Source organism: Anopheles marshallii, chromosome 3 (assembly GCF_943734725.1).
Source record: "Anopheles marshallii chromosome 3, idAnoMarsDA_429_01, whole genome shotgun sequence".
NCBI lineage: Eukaryota > Metazoa > Arthropoda > Insecta > Diptera > Culicidae > Anopheles > Anopheles marshallii.
Window position 1 is genome coordinate 64,667,575 of NC_071327.1, and position 25,491 is coordinate 64,693,065.

Genomic DNA, 25,491 nt, shown 5'->3' on the forward strand with positions numbered 1-25,491 from the left:
TCCACCCTTTACGCCATCCTCAACAGCCATGGTTTTGTTGCGCGAACCGTGCAGAAGGTTACATTACTAAGTAGCCTGTCTTAACGCTTCTGGTCGCCGAGATCGTCAATGAAATCCTCATCGATTTCGGGCCACTTTTCCGGGATGATATCAAACAGCTCATCCTTGACGTCGCCCTGAATTACAATCTCGTCATCTCCGGTGACGGACGAACCGCACGCAAACTTGGTACCGAAGAACTTGGCCGCAAGCTTCAGATCGATATCGAACGTCGCCAGTCCGGTGACCACGGTGACGGACTTTCGTTTGCCTCGCGCGGACCGCGACAGGCACACCTTCTTCGGTACGTCGTCCTTTGCCTTTTTGGTCTTCATAATACCTTTACCGCCCCGTTTCTGTGGTTTCTTTCCCTCGTCAGTATCGGCCGGCTCGGTTGCGGGATTGGTGGTGGATCCCGTTCCGGCACTACTGCCTCCATCTCCGGTACCGACCGCGCCCATCTTCATCCGTTCGAACTCGCCCGGCAGATTTTTTTCGAGCCACTGTTTGCATTTTTCATAGTCCGGATAGTATTCACAATACTCGAGCGGCATGGAGCAGTTGCCGCAGTAAGCCACCGTTAGCGGGTAGGTTACACCTGCCTTCGGACCAATGATTAACCGCTCTGGCACTTCCGTTGTCATGACTGTTGGTGTGTTTTGCTTAAGATAAAGGAACCTGAAATAAGCATTATGATGTAAATATGTGTATACATTTGTTGAAAATAGAAAAGAGCAGCTATTTGCACTACCTTCTGCTTGTTTTAAACCACCAATAGGCGAAACGCGGATGAATACGTATTGTTTACAGCCAGCTGTCACAGCTGTCACGCACTCGTGCAAATTACAGTAGAGCCTTCGGGGTTTTACGTCGACTGGATGGAAATCGACGAATTGAAAAAGCCGTTAAGCTAACATGTAATTATTTACAAATATCATATTGTCTCTACATCTCGTCGGATGTTATCAAATGTGTCCTTTTTTCGTTATAAATGTTTTGTTTGAGAAACCACGAACCTTGAAACTACAATAGTTTTCCCGATGTGTACATTTATTGTTTGAGGGTCATTTGCTACAACGGATGTATTTTTACATCTGCATTTCGTTTAGATCGGCTTCAATCTTTTTCGTATCTGCCTTGCCTTTATTCTTTGCCGGCAGTGGCTTAGGTGCCGGCTTGGGAGCCTTTTTCGAAACTATTTGAGCGTGCAGGTCCTGAAACTTCTGGTCCACCTTTTCGCGTTTGTCCTGCACCTTGATCTGAAATATAACCACAAGCGAACAGTTTAAGGTGAATTTTGTCCACAATTCTCCACTTGAAACTCTTACCTGCTTCAGGTTGTTCGAAACTTCCTTCGTTTTTTTCATGTTTTTCTTTTTGGCTTGCGATACTGTGAACACATTTTTAGCCTTTTTCGCTAACTGCTTACGCTGATCTTTCATTTTGTTTGCTTTTTTGGCCATTATGAGTCTTGTCTTGATCGGTTAACTGTTTGCCTTCGGATGTAGCCGATATGGAACGAAACAAGAAAATATGATTTCATGAATTTGGGCATTTCGTACAACTATTCGTTCAGCTTGTCGGTTTGTATTTGTCAGTTAAATTACATGGTCGTTTGGATTCTTCCGACAGCGTTTGCACTTCGTCTAGCGGACGCTTTTTATTGGTGGTACGACCAAGCAGCAAATCTTCCGTAAGATAGAAGCTAACACGCATCATGTCCTTGTTGGGTGCCACATTGCGTACGAAAGCGATTTCTTTTAGCTTATCCTCTACTTCCGTGCCGAGCCATTGTTCCACTAATTCGCGAGCAATTTGTTTCTTATCCTCGACGCCTTTCGCAAAACAGTACACGTGCACTAGCGGTTTTTTATGCAGGACAATATCCGCACCTTTCAATAAACCGGGAAAATGCACCAAATGTTCCACCGCCATCGCGGGTAAGTTCATGGTGATGTGAATCTCACCATCAAAACCCCTGTCGGCACATTTTGCAAGCAGAGCTTGTTTCAATTCTTGCCCAATAAAATCTATTGCATCCTTGTTGTGGCACGTGACGTTTTTGGACACTTTGTTCAGTGTACAGTTGGTCACCAATGCATGGTACGAGTCGGGGTTGAGATCGTTCGCCAAGACCTCACATCCTTTGCGTGCTGCCGGTACAGCGAATGGACCGACACCGGCGTACAGATCGTACAGTACGTCGTATTTGTTGAGCATTTTTACGATCTTCTCATGCTCGGTAGACAGTCGCGGATTCCAATATACCTTGGAAAAGTCAAACTGAAACAGACATCCATTCTCCTTCACCGATACTTCGTAGTTGGGCTCACCGCACAGCAACTCCATCTGAAAGTTCCGATAGGTGTTATCGATTGAAATCGACTTGTTCACCACTGTCCGGCAATCGGCTATTTTGTCGCATATCACTTCTCCTATCAGCTTCTTGTACGGCAGCAAGTGATCTTTAAGATTTAGGTGGACTATGTGGCCTATTTTACTAAACGATGAGAGGGCCTCCTTGTCTGCCGGCAGCACGGCTTTAAAAATTTCGTTGTACTTCCAGTTTTCGTAGTTTAGCTGGATTTCCTCCCAAACTAGCGCTTCGCTTCCGATGTCTAGCTTTTCCAGATTTACCTCAGCCAAATCCTCCCATTTCTGTACGGCCATCGGATGAAGGGTGATTTTGTACTCTTCTGTTATCACCGGTTTGTACCGTTCCATTTTGAGCAGATACTTTTTTATCGATCGGCAAACTTCGTTCAAGTTTTTGTCCTTCGGTACTAGAAGATGAGGCGCTTTGATAGTTTTCGAGAAAGCGGCACGGTCAAGCTGTTCCATTCCCCGAACCGTCGCTGGTGGGTGCAAATCCGAACAGAGCATATTCTTGAAGTAATGCCTGAAGCGCACTGTAAACCGATGCGTTCCTATGAAGTGTGCTACCGGTTTCGTTGTACAAATCATTCACACCTTCGTTTGAAAGGATGTTTTTCACTTATTCCGATGGCTTTTAACACAACTTGTACAGTAAATTTAATCCAGCTAGGCTGAAATAATTACCTTTCGATTTACTTTCGCTCAGAGCAGAACACAACCACGCTGCTTTTTGTTTACGTATTTATGCTTTGACGTTTCTGTGACGTTCGAGGCAACGTTTTGGATGCCTGCTTGCTACACCGAACACTAGGTGGCGGTAATGAACACAGATGGTTTGAAAACGGCGATCACGTTTTGTCGCATTGCAGAGCTGGAATGTTGTGAAACGGATTTGATTAAGATTGGTTATCTCTTATACTTGTTTTTAGAGATTATAATGCTTCGAAACACTGGTTTTGGATAGAAATTTATTTATTTTAGAATATTTGCTATTCTCTGACATCTATTTACGAGCAAGATTAATATCTAAATTGCTGATAGCGGAATCATCGACCATCAAACACTTCAATTCGTTCAACATTTTCATTAAACTTTATGCTCTTTTTACGTTCCTGTTGAGTGGGTGGTGTCGGTTCCGCCTTGTTATTCTCATGTTCCGTATCTTCAGCGATAGTCAACAGATCACTCAGCAAGGGTGGATTGTCAACTGACTCTGTAAATAAGCAATGGAAATCAAGCTTAGGTTTACTCTAACGATAGTGTCGTTCTATGCTGACCAGTTAATATGACTCCGGATATTTTAAGATCCTCAATTGGAGGTGTGCTCGATGAAATTTTGTGATCGTTTTCCACAATAATTGCATCGGATACGTCGGAGGATCGAGACGGGGAGACCGACGAATCGTTTGGTAGAATTGGGTGGCGTGTTTTGGCCCGATAGTAAAATGCTGCCGCTGCCATGGCGACAGCAAGTGTACCACAAAAGGCAGTTGCTATGATATAAGGATAGATCACGGTTGTGTCGGAATCGATGATCGTCACTGACCCACCGTAGAGCTCACTTATCTTCGATACCGTAACAGTGAGGGTTGTTTCCAGGGAATCGAAAACTCTGCAATGTAAAAAAAAGGGAGGGATTAAAACTTTATGTAATTGTGCACAATTGTTCATATTACCCTTTCAATTCATCTTGGGAAACAAGTTGACCGTCCTGAAAGGCATACACTACAGCTGTGGTTGTATATCGCGCATCACTTGCTGAACGGCTGTAAAGATTGCTTGTTGCTGCATCAACAGAATACACGCTTCTAATCGTTTCTATTTGAATGCCTGTCTTGACGCTAATCTCCTGAAGTGTTCGTTGGAACGTGTCCGGATCCATATCCTTTACAGTCAATGCCGCAAGTTGATCGTCAGCTGCTTTATGCACGTGAAGTTTCATTGTCGATGTATTACCATCCTCAGCTCCATCGCGATCGGTTGCGAATATCTCGATCGTAACACTTTCCCCTAGCGCAAACGCCGATTTAAGCGGAAAAATGACACCCGTCTGAGGGTCAATATCGAAGTGATCGTTCATTGCAAGTGAATAACGTATTACGGCATTGATTCCCTCATCCAGATCACTCGCCCGGACTGTGAGCAATTGGTCGGGAAGAAGTTTACGCGAAAGTTGAGGCGATGGAAACGCAACCCTTGCATTATTTGACGGGAACGTGAATACCGGACTGTTATCATTGATGTCATCAACGACTATGTTGAGATGGGTAAGGTCGGTGGAAAACTCGATGTCCCTCATCGGACCGAAACGGTTTGAGGTGTTGTACGATTCCGCGCCCATCGTTGATCGAATTGGACAGGCGAGCCTAAGAACAATCCAAAACTGAGGAAAGTCTAGACCAGCGAACAGATCCGCATCTTCACGATTAAATTCCCGCGAGGATAGGGAAGTGTCTTGAATGAAGAAATAATCACCAGGTGTTTGAGATTGTATGCTGTACGTGCAACTGTCTATCACAAGCGGAAATATGTCGCGATGTTCGGACATTTCCTTTAAATGCAACACGCTTAAAACTTTCTGCACCGTAGTTTTGGGCGGTTCTGGAATGCTTTCCGGCGGGATGCTGAGCAGTATTACGCAAGATGTCTTTTGTAGTTGACTACGTTTGGCCACCACAACCACATTGAGAAAAGTTTTCGCCTCAGGAAGCGTGTGGAGATTGTTTACTTTTATATCTACTCCAGTGTTGTTGGCCCAAACCGTTAGTGTGAAGAATTTAGCATCCGCGCCTTCAACGCCGTACTGTACATCGTGCGTCTCAGTACCGGGAATCAATTCCAGCTGTAGAAGAAGATCAAGTTCGATAGTTCTGTTTATGAAAGTTTCTTTAAACTCCGGTGGATCTTCGTACACGATGGAGAGATCGGGTTCAATGATAACACGAACTTCGCTCGACTTTTGAGGTATTCCTGCATCGACTGCCGTGACAGTGAGTTCCAGCACGTTCGGCATCTTCAGAACCTGCTCCTTGAGGCGCAGGATAGCCTTGAACTGCTTGAGATCATCTTTCACAGCACTGCTTTCGATGAGCATGTAATCGTTGGCGGAGATGCTAAACGTTACCGTATTGTTTATCAAATCAATATCACGCGCCATTATTCCAACACCATTTCCAAGAAACGGCGAAAGATCGAAGTGTTTGGGCAGTGGTAAGGGCACTACCGCTTCATATGTTTCCTGCAGAAAGCGTGGTGCATGATTGTTGGCCAACTTAAAGTACTGCCGGTAGAGGCCTGTTACTGATCCGGACGTACACTGGTAGAACACTTGAATGATGACGATTTGTTGTATTTCGCGTTCTTCGTACTGTGCGAATGCTTCCGTCGTGAAAAACTGCAGTTCCGTTCCATTGATCCTGGTTTCGATGTAGTTGTCTTGCGTTTGAATCGTAGCCGATTGTACGTGTTCGACGGGAAAGCGAGCAATCACACTGCCCGGCAGCGTTGTAAGATCCAACAGTTCTGGATTCAAATATGACTTAAAGTCGAACGTTGGGGAGGAACACTCTGCAATAATAAAGCGCGATTTTGCGATTGTTAGTAACTTCACCTTTCAGCATACCGCTCCAACATACCTTGAGATGCGTATAAACGTAAGCAAATAGCTAACACTGATAGGAGCAGGTACATTTTCGTTCAAGTGCTCCGTCGAGAGCCGGAAGGCGTGAATAGTGTGTCAAACCGTTGGAATCGTGCATCAGAATCAAACTGACACAGGTGCTGCACCGTACCGTCTCGCTGAATGCTGTGATCGAAGAACAAAAGCATCCATTCGTTCCTTCGCTGTTCGAGTGGCACTATCTTATCGTGACTTATCAAGTGGTTGTTGGTGATTTTTTTAATAAGGTGAAAGCATCATTCCTCGTCGAAAGATGACACATGATGATTTGTTTGGTTGGGCAGGCAGACAAGGCAGCAGCTCCTGTTGTTGTTGTTCTTTTTTAATTGAATTATCTTGTCAAGTGGATGTTTAGATTAAAAAAGGTGAAGTATTAATACTTTCATCCCAGTACAACGCTTCCGCAATTGCATAAAACTACAGAGACTTCAAAATATTCTGACATCATAACTGTATGCGTTGGACGTAGTTTAAATATTGCACATTAATTTATTATCTGGTAACTTCTTATTGCAACTATCTTTAACTATTTATCTTAGCTAGGATACCCTCAATTACATGTAACCGTTTGAAGGTATTAGGGATGATTCAATTATTACGTAACGCAAAAATTGAGAACCTCCATTGTCACAAAACGTAACGTAACGCTTCAAACAATCCCCCCTGTTTTTTTAAGAAAGGCAGTTGACCAGAATTTTAGCACAGACTGAGAAAAAGATGGATTTGTGAAGTTTATCATAACCTTTAGTTTTGGTCTCGAAATTATTGGAAAAGATCCGATTTCTTAGGTCTCACCGAAATTGTCATGTCAGTTGTATCGGACGTAACGTTTATCTTCAGCCAGTCCATCTTTTCCATTGACATAATTGACATAATGGGCCTGGACTTCTTGAAAAGCATGTCAACCTACAGAAATCATGTCTTATCCAATCACCCCAACACGTCCCCAATGAAATAGTAGTTTCTATTCGCTGATCGTCAATCGCTACAGAGGGATGTATTGGGATGTATTTGTCATCCATTCAGTACCAGACATCATGAGCGATTTTGTATTTAATCAGCACGATCAACCATTTCTTTGGCGTGATGATTGTCAGCTGCATAGGATAGGCCACTTGCGCACGACAATGTCCGCCTTGTCTAAGTATTTCTTCTTCGTTTCGCCCGTTGCTGCGACTTTCGGATGGAATGATGAAGGTATTTTGCCCGCGATATTTATCGTTTGTTTCTGCTGCACTTTACAGTAACTTTAGCTGTGCTGAGGACAAGAATTATCGTGCCAAAGCGAAACTCTAGCGGTAGAACCAACATTCTTTATCACTTTGGTGTGTCCTTGTTTCCGTTTGGGTTGTACTCGTAACAAACTTCTAAACCCTTTGTAACAAATGGTAATGTTCATGCGAACTCATACCTTCTCCCTACCAGTGTTACGTAATACATGGATGATCCATAACAGCTGACTTTTTTGGGTAACCATTAATAAAGTCTACTATCTTTGGCTGGAATGTAATTTCATTTTCATGTGCTGATGGCAACAATGGGCGGATCCGATCAAACAGTTGAATGGGTTCCTTTTTGTTGTAAGGACTCATTACTACAATGCCCGGTGCTTCATGTTACATTAAAAAAAATCTTTGTAAAGCTTTCAATAGCTTTATAATTGAAAAACAAAAAAAAAGAGTAAAATGGAGTGAATAGAAAGGCGTGTAAAAAAATCAAACCGCCAATCATTTTTAAGGTAAGTCTTACATATATGAAAATATTTGCTCTATATCCGTATTCAGAAAAAAAACAACGATTCGCAATCACTCACGTGCATGGCAATATGGCACAGCAGGGTTGTTAGATGAAGGCTTCTCTTGTTCAAAAACTGATATAAAGCATTTCTTTTGTTTATCAAAAAATGTTTCAAGAACAATCTGAACAGCATTCTACTCCGTATGTGTTCGTGCAACACAGCTCAACATTATTCCACCAATTACCGCTGAACAGATAAGACAAATACAAACAGTACCCCTGTACAAATCACAGGCAGTCAAACATATCACGCGACGAAATGGTACGCAGTAGTGTGTGATAATTAATATCGTTCACACAAACAAATAATGCACGATGGAGCAACGGTGAACATAAATTTGTATTCAACGAGAAATGTTTAACATAAAATTGTTTCAGTATTTATCTGTATTTTTTATGCAGTACTACATTTACTGCGGCTTGTTTTTTTACAATTGACATATGGATAAGTTTAAAATAATATTAATTAAGCATTAATAAATGGGTAGCAACGACCGTGGTGCGTTCCAGAGTGTCCCATAGTGAGGTAGTAGTAGCACAACATTTGGGCAGCGATTTGTATTTTGTCGTGTGCCGGCTATCAAATCGAGCGGGCCGTTTTTTGAAAGTGTAACGTTTTCATTGTGCAACAAGGTAATCGTAGTAGGCTTTAAGCGTAGTGATTGACGATCCTGGACATGATTTGATTGTTTAACGTGAAAACCGTAAACGACAGGGCTCGTGCACAAACGATGGTAGAAGCATGCAAAAAAAGAGGTCAAATTTTACCTTCGCCAAGAGTCCCGAAGATGCTGAAATCTTGCTAAAACACATTTGCTTTATCATACGATCGATAAACCGATGAGTAAACATCCGCTGTGCAGGGAACCGTCTCATCGCCGGTGATAGCGACCACAGCCCAACGTGTGCTTGCGGTACGTGTGTGTTACGTTATCAGCCGTAAAACGGTACGGACGGATGTGTTCCAAACATTGCTTGAGGAGTGATAAAAAAAAGTGGAACCCCTCAGGTTAAGCTTCAGTGTTCGGGGATTCCAAATGAGGTGTGAGTGTAGTGTAGTGTAGCCACACCAACAGAGGTTTCGGTGGCCTCTCGCACAGCTCACACCGTTCCCGTAGCTGATGATGAGGTATCGTTCCACCCGGTTCCTGAAGGTTGCTCTTAAAAATAGAAGCCTAACCGGCACCATGGGACGCCTGACGTTTCACCAAGCATCATGTGGCTTGTCGTGGTGCACTGTCAACAAACCCCGCAACACCCAAGCAGCTCTCCCGTCCGGGCAAGAAGCATCGTAACGGCGTGAGAAATGATACGATGGAGACGCATATGGAGGGCATTTATTTTTCATCAACCGGCGGCGACATGTTGCATATGCCTGCGTGAGGGGTAATTTACAGGCTGTTACTTTGTTTGGGTCAACGCTGGAAACGTCCAGTGCGCTGAATGTAGAATTTCAAAAATGATAAAAACGCTTTCGATCGTTACAGCTGTACGTCACGCGGGCGGCGACCATTAAAGTTTCAGTACCAAAATCGAATCGTTAAATATGAAACGTGTACGTATGCTGGAGACCTACCAAACCTCTTCATCAAATTCTGCTGGATGTATGACTCAATACGTTGGTTGTTTGAAGAGAGTACCGCGAGGGGCCCGCAACGATTGCAAGTGCGTCAATGTTGCATCACTGCAGTTACTGTAGTTGAAAGGTAATCTGCAACAGCATTTCATCTGGAAGCGAGTAACATGAGTTGCTTTCCCCGCAAAACACTCTCGGTCTTGTGACCTGACCTTAACCCCTAACCTATGGATATAGCTATACCCAAGGACAGGATGTTACTCCTTCAAACGGGTCGATCGGGTGCGGAAATGCAAGGAAGATAAAGGATGATGTTTCATCCAAAGGCAGGCTTATCCCATCCCATGGTCTGATGAAAAAACACACTGTACGTCATAACAGCACTATTTGCCCCGTTCGATGCCGTTGATATGGTATTCACCCTATAGGCGATAGTTTATTTTTAACAACTCCCTGTTTGCCTTTCCTGCGGCTAGCAAGCATAAAACAAACGGAAGAATGGCTTTGCGGATGTTGTTTTTTTTATGGTCGGTCGTATAGGTTCAGGATGGATGATATGGTCAGGATGTGCGAAGACGCAAGATGGTTCGCAGATTCCTTTCGTCGTTTATAAATACCGATACAAACACTTTCGCTCATTTGCGAGCCAGCCGCTCGCTGTGGACTTTTTCGATGGAAAGGGGAGTTAGTTGTTGCTGCTTAAAGCTCGTCTACCACAGCCAACACATTGGACAATCAGTGGGCAAACTGTGGCAGATGATAAGGAACGATAAGGAACATTCTCGGAAGTATTAGCAACACTCAGCAGTGAAGTCATTGATGGAACAGAAGGTGGGTGATAAGTTAGAAGGTAGTCACAAACGGCCCACCATGACATCATCCGGAAGAGGTCTAATGCGTTTGTCGAGAGCTTTGATATTAGTTCTACTTTGCTAATAACACTTGAAATATACTGAATTGTAATTTACGTACAATAATTTTTGTATGTTGGCGAAGGTTTCGTTAGGTGTAATATAGTTTAAGGTAAACGTTACTACTTAAGGAAAGACGGTAAGAATGGCAATGACGGAAGGAATAATGGTTGAAATTACCGATCGACACGTGAATGCAAACGGAAACTTCTTCAGGCAAAGCAAATAACCCCAGCACCGGGTGTTCAGTGCACACGTAACAACCTCTCCAGTTGCAAGCTTGCCGATTCTCTCGTGAATTCTCGCATTCTCTCCACGGTGGCGCTCTTTCAGCACCGTTCCCGGACCGGAGCGTGACTGACTGCTACTAAACGGCGACGCTCAGTATCAGTTGGCTAGTACGCGAAAAGACTTGCGGCGTTCGTCTCGGGGCACGCACACCGTCTACATACACCTTGCGTGGTGAGTGTTTCGCCCTTGCCCACCAGTCTAACGCATTCAGCTTAAGGTTGGATCACGAGCGAATGTTAATCCTGAGGCCGGTGTCGTCAATTGGATAATGGTTCCAATTCCTGCTCGTGAAGCGCCCGCAACCATCTTTTGCATCGGTGAAGGTAGTTCGAAGGTAACGGACCGTCGGTTTTGTTATCCACTGCAAAGTGCAACATACTGCCATCCGCGCCTGCCCACGACAGGCGACAATTGTTCATCGTGATTTGATGTGAGTGTGAACATCAGCTGTCGTCGTTGAGTGTTGGAAATTTAAATATTAAATTTACCGCACTCGGTGTATGAGCGAAGGTGTGCTGCCTATGGGTGGTATGGCCAAAGGCACTCGAGGTATGGGAAATGATAAGGAACGTCGTGTGCGCTTCACGCTGATTCCAACCGATGTCCAAGGCTAACACCTTCGCCTGAAGTGCGGTGTGATAGAAAAGTGTACTAAACAGTAATCAACGGCAATTGGTCGTGGCTACGAGCTGATGGCCCAGTGTCAAAATCGGCGTTGACCTCTTTTATCGTGTTGTATGCACACACCAAAAAAAAAAGAACTCTGTGTGTCTGTGATGCATTTGCGTTTCGAGAAAACCCAGGCCCAGCGGACCCGGGCACGAAATGTGAGCATGTGTGCAAATCGTTTACTCGCTTCATTGGTGCTGATGGGTATCTGACGCAGAAAACGTTTCGTTCTTAAATGGAGTCAATTAATTATTCAAACGAAACGTATCGAAAATGGATGTGTTCATCTTGGGAGAACAGGAAGCAACAAACGCGTTACAATGGATCGTGCGTAAAGTTTGCAGTGGTTAAGCGTTAAGCATTACGTCACGCACAGGAGAAGATTAAAACAGTATAACGATATTACTGAATGTAGAACTATTCCACCGCGTCAGACGTGGTTCACTTGAAACGTGATCATTTTGCACCGATTTTTTGCATCGTGACTACAAGCGATGGGAAGTTCAAGTTATTCAGCATCGGTGCTGTAGTAGCTGACAATGTGCAGCAGAACATCGTCGCGCCAAAGCTCACTTGGCTGCCGTTGTACGGGCGAGTCACACAATCCTTGAACGACCGGGCGCACGATCATTCTCGCACGATACACGATCAGTAGACGCAGGCAATAGCTGATGCTGAATTGCTTGGAAATGAGAGGGAGAGATAGAACGGGCAAAGTGAATATAACAAAAAAAAAACGCATCAACACGACTTCCATGCCAGTGATGATCAATTGTTTTGTGTGGTTGCGAAGTGCACTCGGCTCAATTGAACCGCATCGCGAGTTTTTAGTCTCCGTTCGTTCTTTATCTCTAGCGATAGATCTTACCAACAGTTTAGTTGCAGGGTTGTCAAAGTGTTTATTTGTAGAAACGTGATGTTGTTTTTCTCCTTTTCGTTTGAAATTTGCATTTAAGCGTTAAGTATATCGGCTAGTGACAGTCTCAGTGTTTTGATCGTGCTCGATGTTTTCTCGCGTGTTGGACAACCCTGTGTCTCCAGATACTCAGCGCGTTCCGTGAAACTAGATCCGATTTAGCTCAAGTACATCACACTAGCTCACCATCGTCTAGGTGGTGGCCTACCGTGCGATTGGCAGCGCCTGTCACATGCAAAAATTAGCAACGATCGACTGTTCTTCTGCTTTGATCTGAGCGGGCGGCACACGAGCAACTATATCCGGCCAGATCGGCGCGGTGTGAGATTCGCAATGGTTTGTCAGATTCTCGGTGTGAGATAAACAAGCCCCAACGGTGATACGGTTATTCCACCAATCGGCCGAGACCGAGAGAGGCGCACGCATTCGTCAGATGGATTGTGTAACGTTGCGGAGAAACGAGCCTTGCAGGTGTCTCCGTGTGAGCGAGTGATTAGAAACCTAACCGGTGACGTCGGAAACCGCCCCTGGACGTAGCAACTTATCGTCGCCGTTTGTTTTGATGCTGGCCCGCTCCATTGGTGCTACTATTGACACAGCAGTGGCCGTGTGCGAAAGGTTGAAGAAACTTTGTACGGGGCCAAGATTAGGCAGCCGTACTGATAGTGATCGTTGGCGTTAAACGTAGATGGATGACTCGTATTTTTTGTTTGTGTTTTTGGAACAAGCGCTTACAAGTGAAAGTAAAAGGACAGGCACGTGTGTTGCATGCTAAAAAGCAATTTTGACAGCCGCGCCAAATGGGAAATCCAACAAAAATGGACATTCAAGATTGTTGCTTAGCGTACCGTGTACTGCGTATTACTTAAGCAATGTACCATATGATCTCACCTCGTGATGACACATCTTCGGAGGGAAATATGGTGATGATCGTTTAATGAATTTATAATCAGTGTTCGAACAAGGTGTCACTACAAAAATTCCATTTAATGAGTCATGGTAGATTGAACCACAGCCAGTCAAACGTGCACATGAGTTCATCAGACGGTTGACCTCAGAACTTGATTAACATTCGCACACGTTTGTTTTGCGCAAGTCAGCTTCCTAACGATCGAGTTAGATATACTGTTTATTTCTTTATAAAACGTTTAGTTTGTTTGTTTATGCTGACGACTTCAATTGTATCTTTGCAGTATTGATCGTAACGCGCCATTGGAACTGTATGAATGGTGAAAAATGAGCCGGTTAAACAACAATGGGCCGGTTGAGCCGGTGGTGGGATTCAAGCTTACGTTGCATCCCAACTGCTCCAACAGTAACGATACGAACGATTCCGTTTCCTCCACCCCCGAGCTTCATGTGCATCTGGTCGGGGCCCGTCATTTGCCGTCGAACTTTGGGCTGAAAAGCGTCGAAGGGTTCATGGTGAAGGTGAAGCTGTTTCCCGGTGCGATCAAATTTGATTCCACCATCCAGAGCAATTCGTGGCCAGAGTTCAATGAAACGTTCCGGTTTCCGTTGGTAACCCCACACAAGTAAGTGTAATGAATTAGGTTAAGTAAATTAAATTTTAAGTTGTGAGAGATCAAGATAAGTTTTGTGGTTTCCAGAATACAGAAGAATTAATTTAAAGAAAGGAGTAGAATAATAACTGGTAAATTAGATAACTCACTCAACCCATTCCTCTAATACAGGAGATAGAAACACAGAAATTCAACAATATTTTATGTTGTTTAGTACCACGCTTGAAGTAGGCGCCGAAATAATGAAATGCTTGTGATGAGAAACTGGTTTATTTTGTACAGCGGTGCCTTTGTTTACAGCGGTTGTAGCGTTTCAGGTTTACGTCAGGGGTGAACAACTTTTAAAGCCCGTCACCGACTGAAGCTTAATGAAAGCTTTGAGTTTTGGGTTTTCAGTTTCTGCAACGAATAGCTGGTAGTCGAATGATAACAATAATTGATTTTATTCAGTAAATTTGAGATTTAGTATGTTATCTAAACCTTTCAATACACGATAAAAAAATAAAAAAAACATTACGATAAATTAGTTTGAATGTAGTAAAACAACATTATAAGATTGTTTGGGTTAGTAGAGTTACGAGGTGGAGAAGCAACGAATTTAGCCAAAGTTGTTGCTTATAAATAAGTTAATTAAGAATGTTCTATATTTATTACCCGTGGGAGCTTATCATTAAACCTTTTCAATGTAATCATTTTTGCCCTTTTTATTGTCATTCTCACCCTTAGGTCTTCATTTCGCGTGAAAAAGAGCGATAAACAGAGGGACAATTTGGCCCAATCGCTTCCGGAGAAGATTTTCAACGGGAACTTTGTCGTCTTTACCGTGTTCGCGCTCCTGGAGCTTCCGCCCGGGGTAAGTGTGCCGCGGCAACATGCAAACCGGTGGCTAATTTGTTGATAATATGTTCGTTTTGCTTCGCTGCACAGTACACGTCAACGCTCAAGAGCAAAACGATGTCCTTCATCCGGCAGGGCAGCCAACGGTTGAAGGATAAGCCAGTGATCGGCAAGCTGGTCAAGGATATCGAGCCGGCCACGGAGAGGAACGCCAACTTCGACCAGAAGCAAAACCTCAAACGGCTTACCACGAGCGAAAGCCAGCGCAACATCGGCTCGGTAACGTACTTTCTCGATCCGAAGTGTTTCAATGCGGGCGAACCGGGCAGCCGAAAGCATCCGCTCGTCTTCAGCACCGAGGAGCTGTGGCTACCGATCAAAGACATCACCATCACACCCTCGGCAGAATCGCGCATTACCGTAAGTATTTGGTTACGGGCATGGTTGGTTCTGGCGTGTCGATTATGTATCGAGCATATTTTACGCTTGTTACAAGCGAGCAGTGTATTCGACTTTTTTTCTTCACATCGAATAACTCTCACTCTTCACGCGTTATATAGTAAGGCAGCATTAGATATGCATTTTTAACCCCTGCCAAGATTAGTTCCCACTGGGGATCGGAACCGAAACCGTTTGTCGGAAGGAAATGGAAAGTGTGTCCAAATTAATGGTTCCACGCGGAATCGTTGGGCTTGGGCAGAGTGACTTGAGCAGAGTGCCAATCACAATCATCACGTACAAAGCCTATAGGCTTCGGTAATATGCTCGCGTGCTAAGCGCGGTGGCGTGTTGCATTTCTTGTGCGCCTTAGGATCGATAACAAATCAATACAGTTTACGGTTTCGCCACACACCAACACGCCGACGAGTCTTTCAGGAAGCTACCACTTAAGGAAGAAAAACGATTACTTCACATCTGTTGCCTTTGGAGGGAAAAAGAGCTGTGCGGGTGAAACATAATTTATACTTTTTTGTGGCATTCACGAGCGAGCATCGGATGCAAACAAGCTCATTAACAGCTGCGGGCCAACCGTGATGCCAAAATGCTGTTGCAAACGATCTTCATAGTTTCATGTTCCGCTACTAATAATTAGGTGCGAAGAAACTTGCATAACCAAGGATAACAATTACGGGTGCCCTCTGGCGGGAAAAGTGAAGCTTGGGAAAATGACCCGAAACAGCAACTCGCAAAGGAGGTGTTAAATCGATCGGTTGCTGGTCGGTGGTAACGATTTCGTTAATGGTTTAGAACCATTATGTCCGTTTGTGATATAACCTGTTGTATTTTCACTTTTAACTTGAGATCATTCTTTTTAGCAATGCGAATCATCAGCACGTTGTTAATTAAAATTAAAATTAAACTGTCAAACATCCCGATCAATCTTCACGATCATTTATCTAAACCATATACTAATCATTATAACATGGAGGAGAGTGGTCGCTGCTGCAATTCACTTTAATCTTTGAATTAATATCTTTCATTACCTTCTCATTGTGTGGATCAAATAAAAGGAGAAAAACGTGCTTTTTTCTCTAGTGCGTGCATTTCCGCAACACTCACCCCATTAGGCAGGGGAAGGGGGGAAGGGATGGAAACTCAGTAGAAAGTGCGGCGTCAATGTATCGCCACAAATGACTTTTTTTCATTATTCAAAACATTTAAAAGGTTCACGAGAGTTAACCACTAAACGAAGCTGTACGTGCGCGCTCACCAAAGCTGATCGTAATTAAATCTTAAAACGGCGCACTTTCAAATCGGTAGCTTTTTTTTTTTGGGCGGTAGATTTCCGAAGCTGATTAATTGAATTAAAAAAGGGTAAAATATAATGAAGTTTAAATGCATGTTGGTTTGGGGTGTAGGAAGCAAATGTAGGAAGACCATAGAAAAAAAAACACGCTTGCAATAATTAAATCGTGCATAGTTAACCTTAATGTTGGGGAGAACAATAAAAAAATAAAAGAAGAAGCAAAGCTCAACTTCATTTTAATACATTAAAACAATGCAAAAGCATTGCCAAGTTTAATGAATGGAACAAGGTGTAGTGTGCGCGATTGCTCCAGTTAAGTTCAAACAGTATCAGTGCGTCGTTAATTTCCCCATTTCTCGCTTCTTTCCTGCAGGTTCAAAGTAGCCCCCGAGGTCAGGTGGAGGTGACATTGCAGCTGTGCGATTACACCGAGGTGCATATCGACACGAAGGCTTCGTCGCGCGAGGACTGCAGCTTCAACATTGACGGACCGTACTCCTCCCCACCGACCTCACCGCTATCATTCACTTCCGGCAGCTCGGACGGGCCGAAGGTGGCCCCGTTCGAGGCGCGGCGCGGCTACTCCAACGGTTCACCGGTTCCCACCACGAATGCGCACAAAAACCGTTTCAGCTTCGACGTGCGCAAGATTGTGCGCAGCGTTAAGAATAAGGACAAAAACCATAAGGGCCTGTGCCTGAAGATCTCGGTGGCGAAGATGCGGTGCGGCATCAAGGTGAAGGAGGAGTTTGAATCCATCGCGGAAAAGGTGTACCTCAAGACGACCGTGCTGGAACACCAGATACTGGCGGCGAGCTGGAAATCGGACCCATTCCGACCGGCGCTTTCGAGCCGGTGGAATGCGGACGACTGTACCGTGGTGGTTCCGCTCTGCGGTGAGGCTGGGTTGGAGAATCTTTCGATCAAAGTGGCGATTGCCGCTAAGAATAAGGTTGGGAAGAAAACGCGCCTTGGGACGGTCTTCCTGGGACCGAAGTCCCATCATACCAACCCGGCCATGGAGGACCAGTGGCGGAAGATGATCATGTACAAGGGATCCCCGATTTCCGTGTGGCACAGCTTCGAGCAGGAGACTTGAACTGACAGTGTCGATTAGCGGAAATGCAAATTGTAAATATCGAATGAAATGATGAGTATTTTACATGGTGTGACTTACTTATATGAAATAAATATTTATTACGTGTGCTTAGCGTGGAAAATGAGTTTAATTTCAAGAGAATAAAGCTTGGTTATGCGTATTTGCTATTAAAAACTATAAATAGTATCTTAAAAGTACATTAAACAAGAATTTTAAGTTATGAAATGTGGCGTACTACATGAATTAAAGCAGCCACTTAAAATAGTAGTAAAATAGTTACATTGTGCAAAATCAATAACGTTCTGCTTGGGAACGAAATGCAAAAATAGTGCATTTATTGTATCTCGCAGCATCCCACTGTGCCGTTTGGTTCTCACGTGCGATCTCTCACTATTGTTCTCTTTGCAATGCTTAGTAGCCCGAGAGAAAACTCACGTCAGTTAACCTTTATGATTGCTCATTGCGCGACGATGATATGTTGCTATGAGAAGCAAAAATGAGGATAGCATCAAATGCAGCTATAAAAATCGAGATACACATTAGACAGCAGTTCCATTGGTGGCAACATTGAAGTTAAAATATTAATATTTGTACATCCGTTTTCTCGTCCGCCGTGGCGTTCCGCACCCAAGGGTTAAAAGCTCGTGCTCACGGATCAGTGCTCGATTCACATCCCCTCCTGCTCGTGGTGCGACGATGCACGTATCTCGCGACGGTTTGTTTTCGGCTCATCTCATTCCGCCGCTATCAACAACACGAGCAGGTTGTCCGTACGTGCGCTAGTGCGTCAGACATCTTCAGACAAGATCTGTGCTCGTCGGGAGCGTCGGTTCGCGAACGTTTGGGAGTAGCAGGCATTTCTGGAGTGTTGCTAATTTTGGTTGAAAAAGGTTAATCGGTTTCGCGGTGTATTCGTCATCGAAGAAGAAGCTTCATCGTGGGAAACGTTGGGAGTGAAGCGTTGCAGATCGCTACCAGCGTTTGGGAATCGGCAGTATCTGCCGGGATTGATAACGATTGGGAAATTGTGTGTGTCTGCTGCGGAGTGAGTGATTGGTGTGCGATAGTGTGCCTGGTAGTGTCGTCCGGTTGGTGGTCCCAAACTGGGTCCGATCGTCCCGAAAGTGGTATTTCGATATTTTCCGGCGCAACATACGCATTTGTGAGTGCCACACAGTGTGTGGAGATGATGTAGAATCGTGTTTTATGGCATGCTAGCCCCCCGGCACTGATAGAGCACAGTTGCTCAAGGCTAACAACGATAAGTGTGCCGTTGGATAATCTCACGTAACAAGAAAACAAGTTGCTGTACAAGTGAGCCCAAGTGTACGATTTGACAGGTAACTTTCTTACAATTTACAATTTCCGGGTGTTCGATGATTTAAATAATATTCTCCGTAATATGAACTACGTAACCGTTCGCAAGAATTTTGCTCGAACAATTTACGAGTGGTTTACGATCGAAGGTAGCGCTAGTACCGCAAAGTACAAAGTGCAAAACTCTTCGCCCACAACTCGGTCGGAAGTATTCGGAGGACTTTTCGTCTCGGGTTTTTGTGACAAAACGCGTAAAGCATTGCGAGGAAGCGCACAAACTCTACGCGCAACAATTTCTCAACCGGGTAACGAACGGACACAACACTGCACCGTTCGGGAAGAGCGCACGGTCGTTCCCGTGATACGAGCGGGAGATGCATGCACTGCTGACAGCGAAAATTGGCACCGCCAATTAGACACCCAAATTAATTTCGGTCAACTGTCGCACAGCTTGTCCCGCTGTCTTGCTGCAATATGGCAAAGTGGAGTGTAGCCGGTTCGGTTTTATGGCCGGCAGGGTGGGATCGCGTGATGCAAAGCAACACGGGAACATAAGTGATCGCTGCTTGGCTGTGGTCGATTTATGTTCCACTGCAGTCGCAGTTGCAGTTCGTTTCCTGGGTTTTTGCATCTTTTAACGATGTTTCAAATAGTGTTGTGCTTAATGAATCTTTTGAGAAGAGTCATTCATACGAATCTTTAATGAGGAGTCTTTCAAATCAGTAACTCGCAAAAGATTCATGAATCCTCGGAGCAGTGGCGGTTGATGGCTCTCATGAATCTTTTAAACGGAGATTCAGAGTCATTCATGCAGTTCTAAGATTCATTTTAATTCATGAATCTGACTCTGATTCACCCAGCACTAGTTTCAAAGTTTATACAGAAGGAGATACAGGAAAATGAATCTGGTTATCTGGAAATATTGTTCTAAAATTTGTTGCAGATGACATGGTTTGAACATCTTGGAAACAAGTCTGGTCCCATACAGATAGCAACATTCACAATCGCGTTCACGCATCCTTCGCTAATTTCCTTCAGGCTAATTGAGATCTTTGCTTTGCTATAAAAAAAATCTACCTAAAACGGTCTGCGGGAAACCCATTAACAACAATTTTATTGGTGAACCGGCACACACGGTGGACGATGATTCTACGCCTGTGACGTGTTACCAACGTTGTGACGCAAAGGACGATGCGCACAGCGTATGGATCGAAACGTTTTCCCTGTGGCAGCGCGGTTTTATGCAACCGAATGGCATTCCGGTGGCATTCATTGAAGCGTGCTAGAGTTATTTATTCTCCGAGCATCGCACGAGAATTGGCAAACATATTGGAAACACATGTACGCCGCACTACTCCGCCGCTCCACAAGGGCAAGGCGCGAACCGCGGCTGGGCTGGGATGAATCGGCCGGGGAAGTTCGGGAGTTCGCGCGAGTTTGAGCGTTTTTACGATGGTTTTCCACTTGATGCCCCGCAACCATGTGATCTGTGCGCGCGAAGACGGGACGATCGCGTCGTCGGGCAGCGCTTTAGCCTATTTATTGGGCAAACAAATCAAGCACATGCTAACCAGCCTGCTGTATGTTAAACACGGATTCGTAATGGATTCGCAAAACAGCACATCAAATAAAATCAATGCGCAGTCCTGTCCGGGCCGGGCATTCGAGGGGAGGAACAAATCTGGATCTGTTTAACAAATTTGTCCGGACAGACAGTCGCAAAAGGATTGAAAAAAATAGAGACCATCATAAACACGAACACGAAACGTTAAAAAAGTGATCTCTGCTTCAGCTTCTGCTGAGCACTAAAATGATCAACTCGCGCTGATGAAAAAAAATGTCAACCAGGAATCGCGATCATTGAACCACGTTTGGGGTGGTACTGGGCGGTTGCGGTTAAACTGCTCAATGCAAACTCGCGCCCGGCGTGTTGTGTCATCGCATCCATGTGCGCATCCGCCCCGTCAACCATTGTGTGGAGCAGAAGAATCAGAACTAGACCCTGACGGCTAGACGATAAATATTTCGGGGTTTGCTTCGGTCGCGTGTACTACCAAACGCGGGAACGACCCTTTTTTTTGCGCTGTCATATGTGGCTGCGACCATAAATGATTGCCGTTGCGCGTTGCGTGTGCAGTTCCGTGCGTCTCTTTCTGTTCCTGCGCGTAAATTATGTTACAGGGTTTTACACCTTAGTTTTGACTGGAATCACATATTTTTTTTTGACGCGCCGCACTCGATTTCTTGTCGCCGGCGCACATTTTTGATTGATTGGATTTTTCAACGGGAGCATTTAATTTCATCATCCCGATTGTTAGGTTTCTAAAATAGTATATAAATACTAAAATAGTATAAATCTAGCGTAATGAGGAATACTAAAACTGTATACGAATACTAAAACTTTTTCCACTTTCAGATACTATTACGGATACGGATACTAAAATAGAACACGATACTCAAAATAGTACTTGGTTGCTAAAAAGTACAAACCTAGTATACGGGGGAATACTTAATCGCATGTTGTCCATGTACAAGTGTACACAGTGTATGTTTTTATATACCGTATACTAACTTAGCAAGCACGCGGGAACTGCATACTTACTGCTATATGGGAATGGTTCACTACTTACGCAACTTACTTATTACTAATAACAAATAAAGAATGTAACAGAAGTTATTCATAGTATAAACAGTAGATAGTTGGTACTTCAACTATCTTTGTGCAAGATTGGTTTGAGTTTGAAGTACTTCTTTATATGCAATTTTGTTTGTTTTTTTAGCTACTTGATATTTTGTAGTGTAAAATATATTTAATGAATTATCACAAGATTTTTAAAATATGTATAGGGTTACGTATGTGAAGTATTATGCCCAAATCCCTCCCTGCATATGAATAACCGATTCAAACTCAACCCAATCATTCACATGGGGGGTTATAAACATGCGGCCGAAAAGCTGTCAAGAATCGGGCTGATGACATTAAATGCTTCCGTTCAAAAATCCGGTGCTTGCAATCAAAAATGTGCGCCGGCGACAAGAAATCGAGTGCTGCTAGTCAAAACTAGAGTGCAAAACCCTGCATTAGGTGCGGGCGGGTTGCACACGGTGCGTGTGTGTGGGTGTCATGCCATGCAACTCCCGAAATAGAGGTCAATGTCTACCGTTTGAAACAAAAGAATAAGGGGGGGAAAAATGGGCCGCAATATTGTGATTTTCCGCCAAGAATTGTGTCACAATAAGGCAGTTTTCACGTCACGTTTAGTGGGCTGGAAGTTGCAGTGGCCGAAGAGCTGACGGTCTACTAGCGGCTCATCAAGATTGTCATGTGGGTCTTCTCCTCTCGATGTAAATATATCAATATACGTAACTAACGTCGAACGACACACACTCTTTCCGTTACGTTTGCTTACATTACACCCGATAAAAGCCGCTCGGCCACGCAGGGAAATGTGGCAACGCGGTTGAAAAGTGCAGCAAAAAGCTTTTAAAAAAAAAAACAGGCTCGGTAAGGGTGTTCGATTGCTCGACCTCTCGACTAGCGACGGCTGCGCCCCGGCCAGTGACCATGGGCTTAAATCCACAACCCAGCAAACCGCTTCCCTTGAGACGACTGATAATCGAAAATGGAGAGGTTCTTCTGGTGGCAAAGCAAAGAAAAGCAAAGCAATGCTTAAAGTGCATTTTTCTCGCCCGTTTGCAATGAGTCTTTCCCCATTCCCGGAGGTAAACATGTTGTTCGCGCGATGCTCAGTTGCTGGGAGCGTCGTGGACGTGGAGTCCACGGTGAGATTGTTAACGAAAAAATACCAATCAGACGGAAACGGTGGAAGCTGATGGGGAAGCATATTGAAGAAAATACATCATACACGCGGGACGACAGGCAGAAGCCTTCCAACAGCTTCTTTGCCTAAGCCGCGGCCCGTACCCGCGCGCGTCTGCATCTGTGAATGAAACGAATCGGAATCGTTGATGAATGAATGAATCAACGCCACCGTTTGTTGGAGATTTCCAGGGAAGACGCAGGAACGCTGGGAGTTCGTCTGCAAAAGGTGGAACAAAACAAGAAGTGGCCAAACCGGAAAAGTGACACCTTCTCGCATGTGTGGTGAGTGCGTTTGTCTTTTTATGGTCAAAACGATCACAGACGACGACGACTTCGACATGTACAGGAGGATTACATTTGTGTTACATTGATTCTCGACCGTCAAACAGTTGTTGTAGCCTCAGACATCGACACGAGTGTTTGTATCGTCCAATGTGTCCGGTCATGGCTAATGGAGTGGAGAGCGCGCCTGTGAAGAGGGCGCGTCACGGTTATGCGTAAGCCAAAAAACAAACATTGAAGTTTTAAGTGCATCCCAGGGAGGATCAACAATAGAGCGTGTTTTAAGGAACTTATCGCGACTGGACAGTGGAAATTCATTACATTACTGCATCGCTGTTGCTCAAAATTGATTCGAGCAAATGAGTGATTGGTCTAATTAAATGCGCAAACAAACCGACATTCGCCGTGGCTGTTCCACAACTTCCTTCACTTGACCCCTTTCCACCGGCGAAGCGGATTAGTAATTAAGGGCGGTACTGGTGGCCGTGTACTTTCAGCTTCGCTTTTTTTTTTTGCCATCCATTTACATCTGTTTGATCAGTCAATTAGGAAGCATCTTGTAACAAATGCAATGTTGCAACAGTGCCGTGTCTCCGCGGGGAAATGCAGCTCTGTCTAGCAATAGGTCAAACCGTCCAGGGGACATCACATCATCATCGGTCCTGAGGAAGTGCTGCAGTACTTCCAGCGAGTGGCCGGCGAAGACATCACGGTCAGAGTGATGCCCTTCGCGATGGGGTGCGCGTGTGACTCCAGCACCCTAGCGGAGCTCGTTAAACAACCGTAAATCGTTGTTGCCGAACGAAAGTGATCGTGCGGTACGGTGCGCCAAAATGCATGGGCGCTGTAAAGCCTGCATAATATTTCACCGTGCTCATTACTGCAGGACAAATGCAATTATTCTACCGTCCCGCGAAGGGAAGCGGCCATACGGGCAAGTGTCGTGCATGTTGTGGGTGTTGAAGTGTTGCCGAGTCGGGGTGTGTGCATTGTTGGTGGGTTTGCCGACCGAAGAGGCTTATTAAACTTTGACAGATCACTTGTTTGACGGGCCGTTTGACAGGTCGTGCAAAGCTGCACAATTGCATAAATTAGCCGCTCGTGGGGCATTCGCGACCGCGACCATTTTTGCTGTTTGGTGCCGTTGTTTTACCACAGCGGAATGGCAAATCGGTGTACGCGAGTGAAGTGAAATCCAACTATTAATCCCGAAACATGGCGATGGTGCTGAAGATAATCGAACGGTGGATAGGTTTCAATCAAGCTTGAATATCGTTGGCTGTTGCATAATGCTTCCACAGTGAACCGACCACACACCAGTGTTGTGTAGTCGCTTGCATGACGACGCAAACGGGTCATCAAATGTAACGGGGGGGTTGCGTTATGGTCTAAAAATACTGGAACAATTTTGCCACTACGGTAGCACACAAACAGACACCAAAGTCATCGCTAGCGATAACCCTTAGCTTTCAGTTAGCCGAAGCAGACGATTAGCATAAAGCGTACGATGATCGATCGCAAATATTTGTGCAGTTTGATGCATGCGAGTTGCGTTGCAAACTCTTTCGTGCGTGACGAACTTGACACATTTTGTAGCAACAGCAACAATGGTAACGAAAAGAATTAACAACACACAAGTGAACCACTTCTTCTAATAAACGATTAGCAGGAGATAATCCTTAGGACAGAAAAAAAAATGACACAAATATTCAATTCACGTCACAGAAAACCCATCTGGCGCTAAACGGATTAAGAGATATTTGATAACGGAGCGGGCAGTGAATTGATTTCGCGTTTCGAGTTCATGACATGTGTCAGCCGTAATTGCTGATAAGATCAGGAATGGATCGGTTTCAAACTTGCCCGAACAGCGGCGACCGACAGTGTGCTTTAAAAGGGGATGAGCATTTTTTTCTCCTTTGTTTACTGCCGCTTCCTCGAAATCGGTGTTGTCCGGCTAGGGTTGAAACATTAATCATTCAAACACGCCGAGCGGAGTGATGATTTATGTCATCCTTCGCCAAATCCAATCAACCGGCGTGTACCGAGAATGGCAATCTGTTCACGAACAAATTGAAAATCAATTGCGTGCGTCGCTAGCGTTTGGTTGGCCGTAGAAGGAGTGAACATTACACGCCGCTTCTCACGCTTATCGACGCTCGGGTTGTTGGAATGCGCAAGGTTGAACATGTAGAAGGAACTTTGCAACCACTTTGCCTTTGCCAGCCAAGCCATGTCCGAGAGATGGTGATAGTGGAAGTAATTAAAAACGAACGGCAACATGATTAAATGATAGATTTGCGCCCAAGATACGCTCAACCGTAATCGGTGATCTGATAAAAATAAAACTAAACGGGGCATAATTTATGGTTTAAAAGCTTCCCTTTAAAAGCTCGATCAATTCCCTAACGCGTTCTGTGGCTGGGAGCAAATAAATCAATAAATTGAAATCGAAAGGCAGCATGAGCGGGCCGCCGCTCGGTTTGGTTATGCATTGCAGCCAGCTGCGGGAGCTGAGGTGCGTCCGTCAGACTTTGAACGGGGAAGATTTATGGATTTCGCCTTCCGGTTTACGGCACAAAGTGTGTTCCACTGTGGTGCATTCGGAA

General features: G+C 44.6%; 4 protein-coding genes across 5 annotated transcripts; 1 reads left to right on the forward strand and 3 right to left on the reverse strand.

Moving 5' to 3' along the window:
* Window positions 1-80: 80 nt before the first annotated feature.
* Window positions 81-689, reverse strand: LOC128715419 (density-regulated protein homolog). 2 transcript variants are annotated; one of them, XM_053810313.1, is made up of 2 exons: window positions 492-689; window positions 81-428 (listed from the first exon to the last, which is right to left on the reverse strand). In XM_053810313.1, exons 1-2 carry the CDS (start codon window positions 681-683, stop codon window positions 81-83), a joined length of 540 nt encoding a protein of 179 aa, XP_053666288.1. In that variant the 5' UTR covers window positions 684-689. The 2 variants fall into 2 exon arrangements, with proteins under 2 accessions (XP_053666288.1, XP_053666287.1); XM_053810312.1 differs by having other exon boundaries at window positions 81-689.
* A 438-nt stretch (window positions 690-1,127) lies between these two features.
* On the reverse strand, window positions 1,128-3,003 carry LOC128713014 (tRNA (guanine(37)-N1)-methyltransferase). The gene is made up of 3 exons (XM_053807878.1): window positions 1,647-3,003; window positions 1,368-1,489; window positions 1,128-1,298 (listed from the first exon to the last, which is right to left on the reverse strand). Exons 1-3 carry the CDS (start codon window positions 3,001-3,003, stop codon window positions 1,128-1,130), a joined length of 1,650 nt encoding a protein of 549 aa, XP_053663853.1.
* A 458-nt stretch (window positions 3,004-3,461) lies between these two features.
* On the reverse strand, window positions 3,462-6,105 carry LOC128715414 (protocadherin gamma-A4-like). The gene is made up of 4 exons (XM_053810308.1): window positions 6,051-6,105; window positions 4,092-5,982; window positions 3,693-4,027; window positions 3,462-3,628 (listed from the first exon to the last, which is right to left on the reverse strand). The coding sequence occupies exons 1-4, from the start codon at window positions 6,103-6,105 to the stop codon at window positions 3,462-3,464; spliced, it is 2,448 nt and encodes an 815-aa protein (XP_053666283.1).
* Window positions 6,106-13,490: 7,385 nt separating this feature from the next.
* On the forward strand, window positions 13,491-17,460 carry LOC128714154 (uncharacterized). Its single transcript, XM_053809029.1, has 4 exons — window positions 13,491-13,789; window positions 14,504-14,630; window positions 14,705-15,034; window positions 16,735-17,460. Exons 1-4 carry the CDS (start codon window positions 13,491-13,493, stop codon window positions 17,458-17,460), a joined length of 1,482 nt encoding a protein of 493 aa, XP_053665004.1.
* Window positions 17,461-25,491: the final 8,031 nt, after the last annotated feature.

Bases quoted from the DNA above. Each gene is read 5' to 3' on its own strand.
- LOC128715419 (XM_053810312.1), bottom strand. From the start codon at position 683: ATGACAACGGAAGTGCCAGAGCGGTTAATCATTGGTCCGAAGGCAGGT.
- LOC128713014 (XM_053807878.1), bottom strand. From the start codon at position 3,003: ATGATTTGTACAACGAAACCGGTAGCACACTTCATAGGAACGCATCGG. The intron at 1,490-1,646 runs GTAATTTAACTG...TGGCCAAAAAAG, and splicing joins GGAAGAATCCAAACGACCAT to CAAACAAAATGAAAGATCAG. The intron at 1,299-1,367 runs GTAAGAGTTTCA...GTTATATTTCAG, and splicing joins TTTCGAACAACCTGAAGCAG to ATCAAGGTGCAGGACAAACG.
- LOC128715414 (XM_053810308.1), bottom strand. From the start codon at position 6,105: ATGTACCTGCTCCTATCAGTGTTAGCTATTTGCTTACGTTTATACGCA. The intron at 5,983-6,050 runs GTATGTTGGAGC...TTATTATTGCAG, and splicing joins ACGTTTATACGCATCTCAAG to AGTGTTCCTCCCCAACGTTC. The intron at 4,028-4,091 runs GTAATATGAACA...TTTACATTGCAG, and splicing joins TCCCAAGATGAATTGAAAGG to AGTTTTCGATTCCCTGGAAA.
- LOC128714154 (XM_053809029.1), top strand. From the start codon at position 13,491: ATGAGCCGGTTAAACAACAATGGGCCGGTTGAGCCGGTGGTGGGATTC. The intron at 13,790-14,503 runs GTAAGTGTAATG...TCTCACCCTTAG, and splicing joins CCGTTGGTAACCCCACACAA to GTCTTCATTTCGCGTGAAAA. The intron at 14,631-14,704 runs GTAAGTGTGCCG...TTCGCTGCACAG, and splicing joins TCCTGGAGCTTCCGCCCGGG to TACACGTCAACGCTCAAGAG.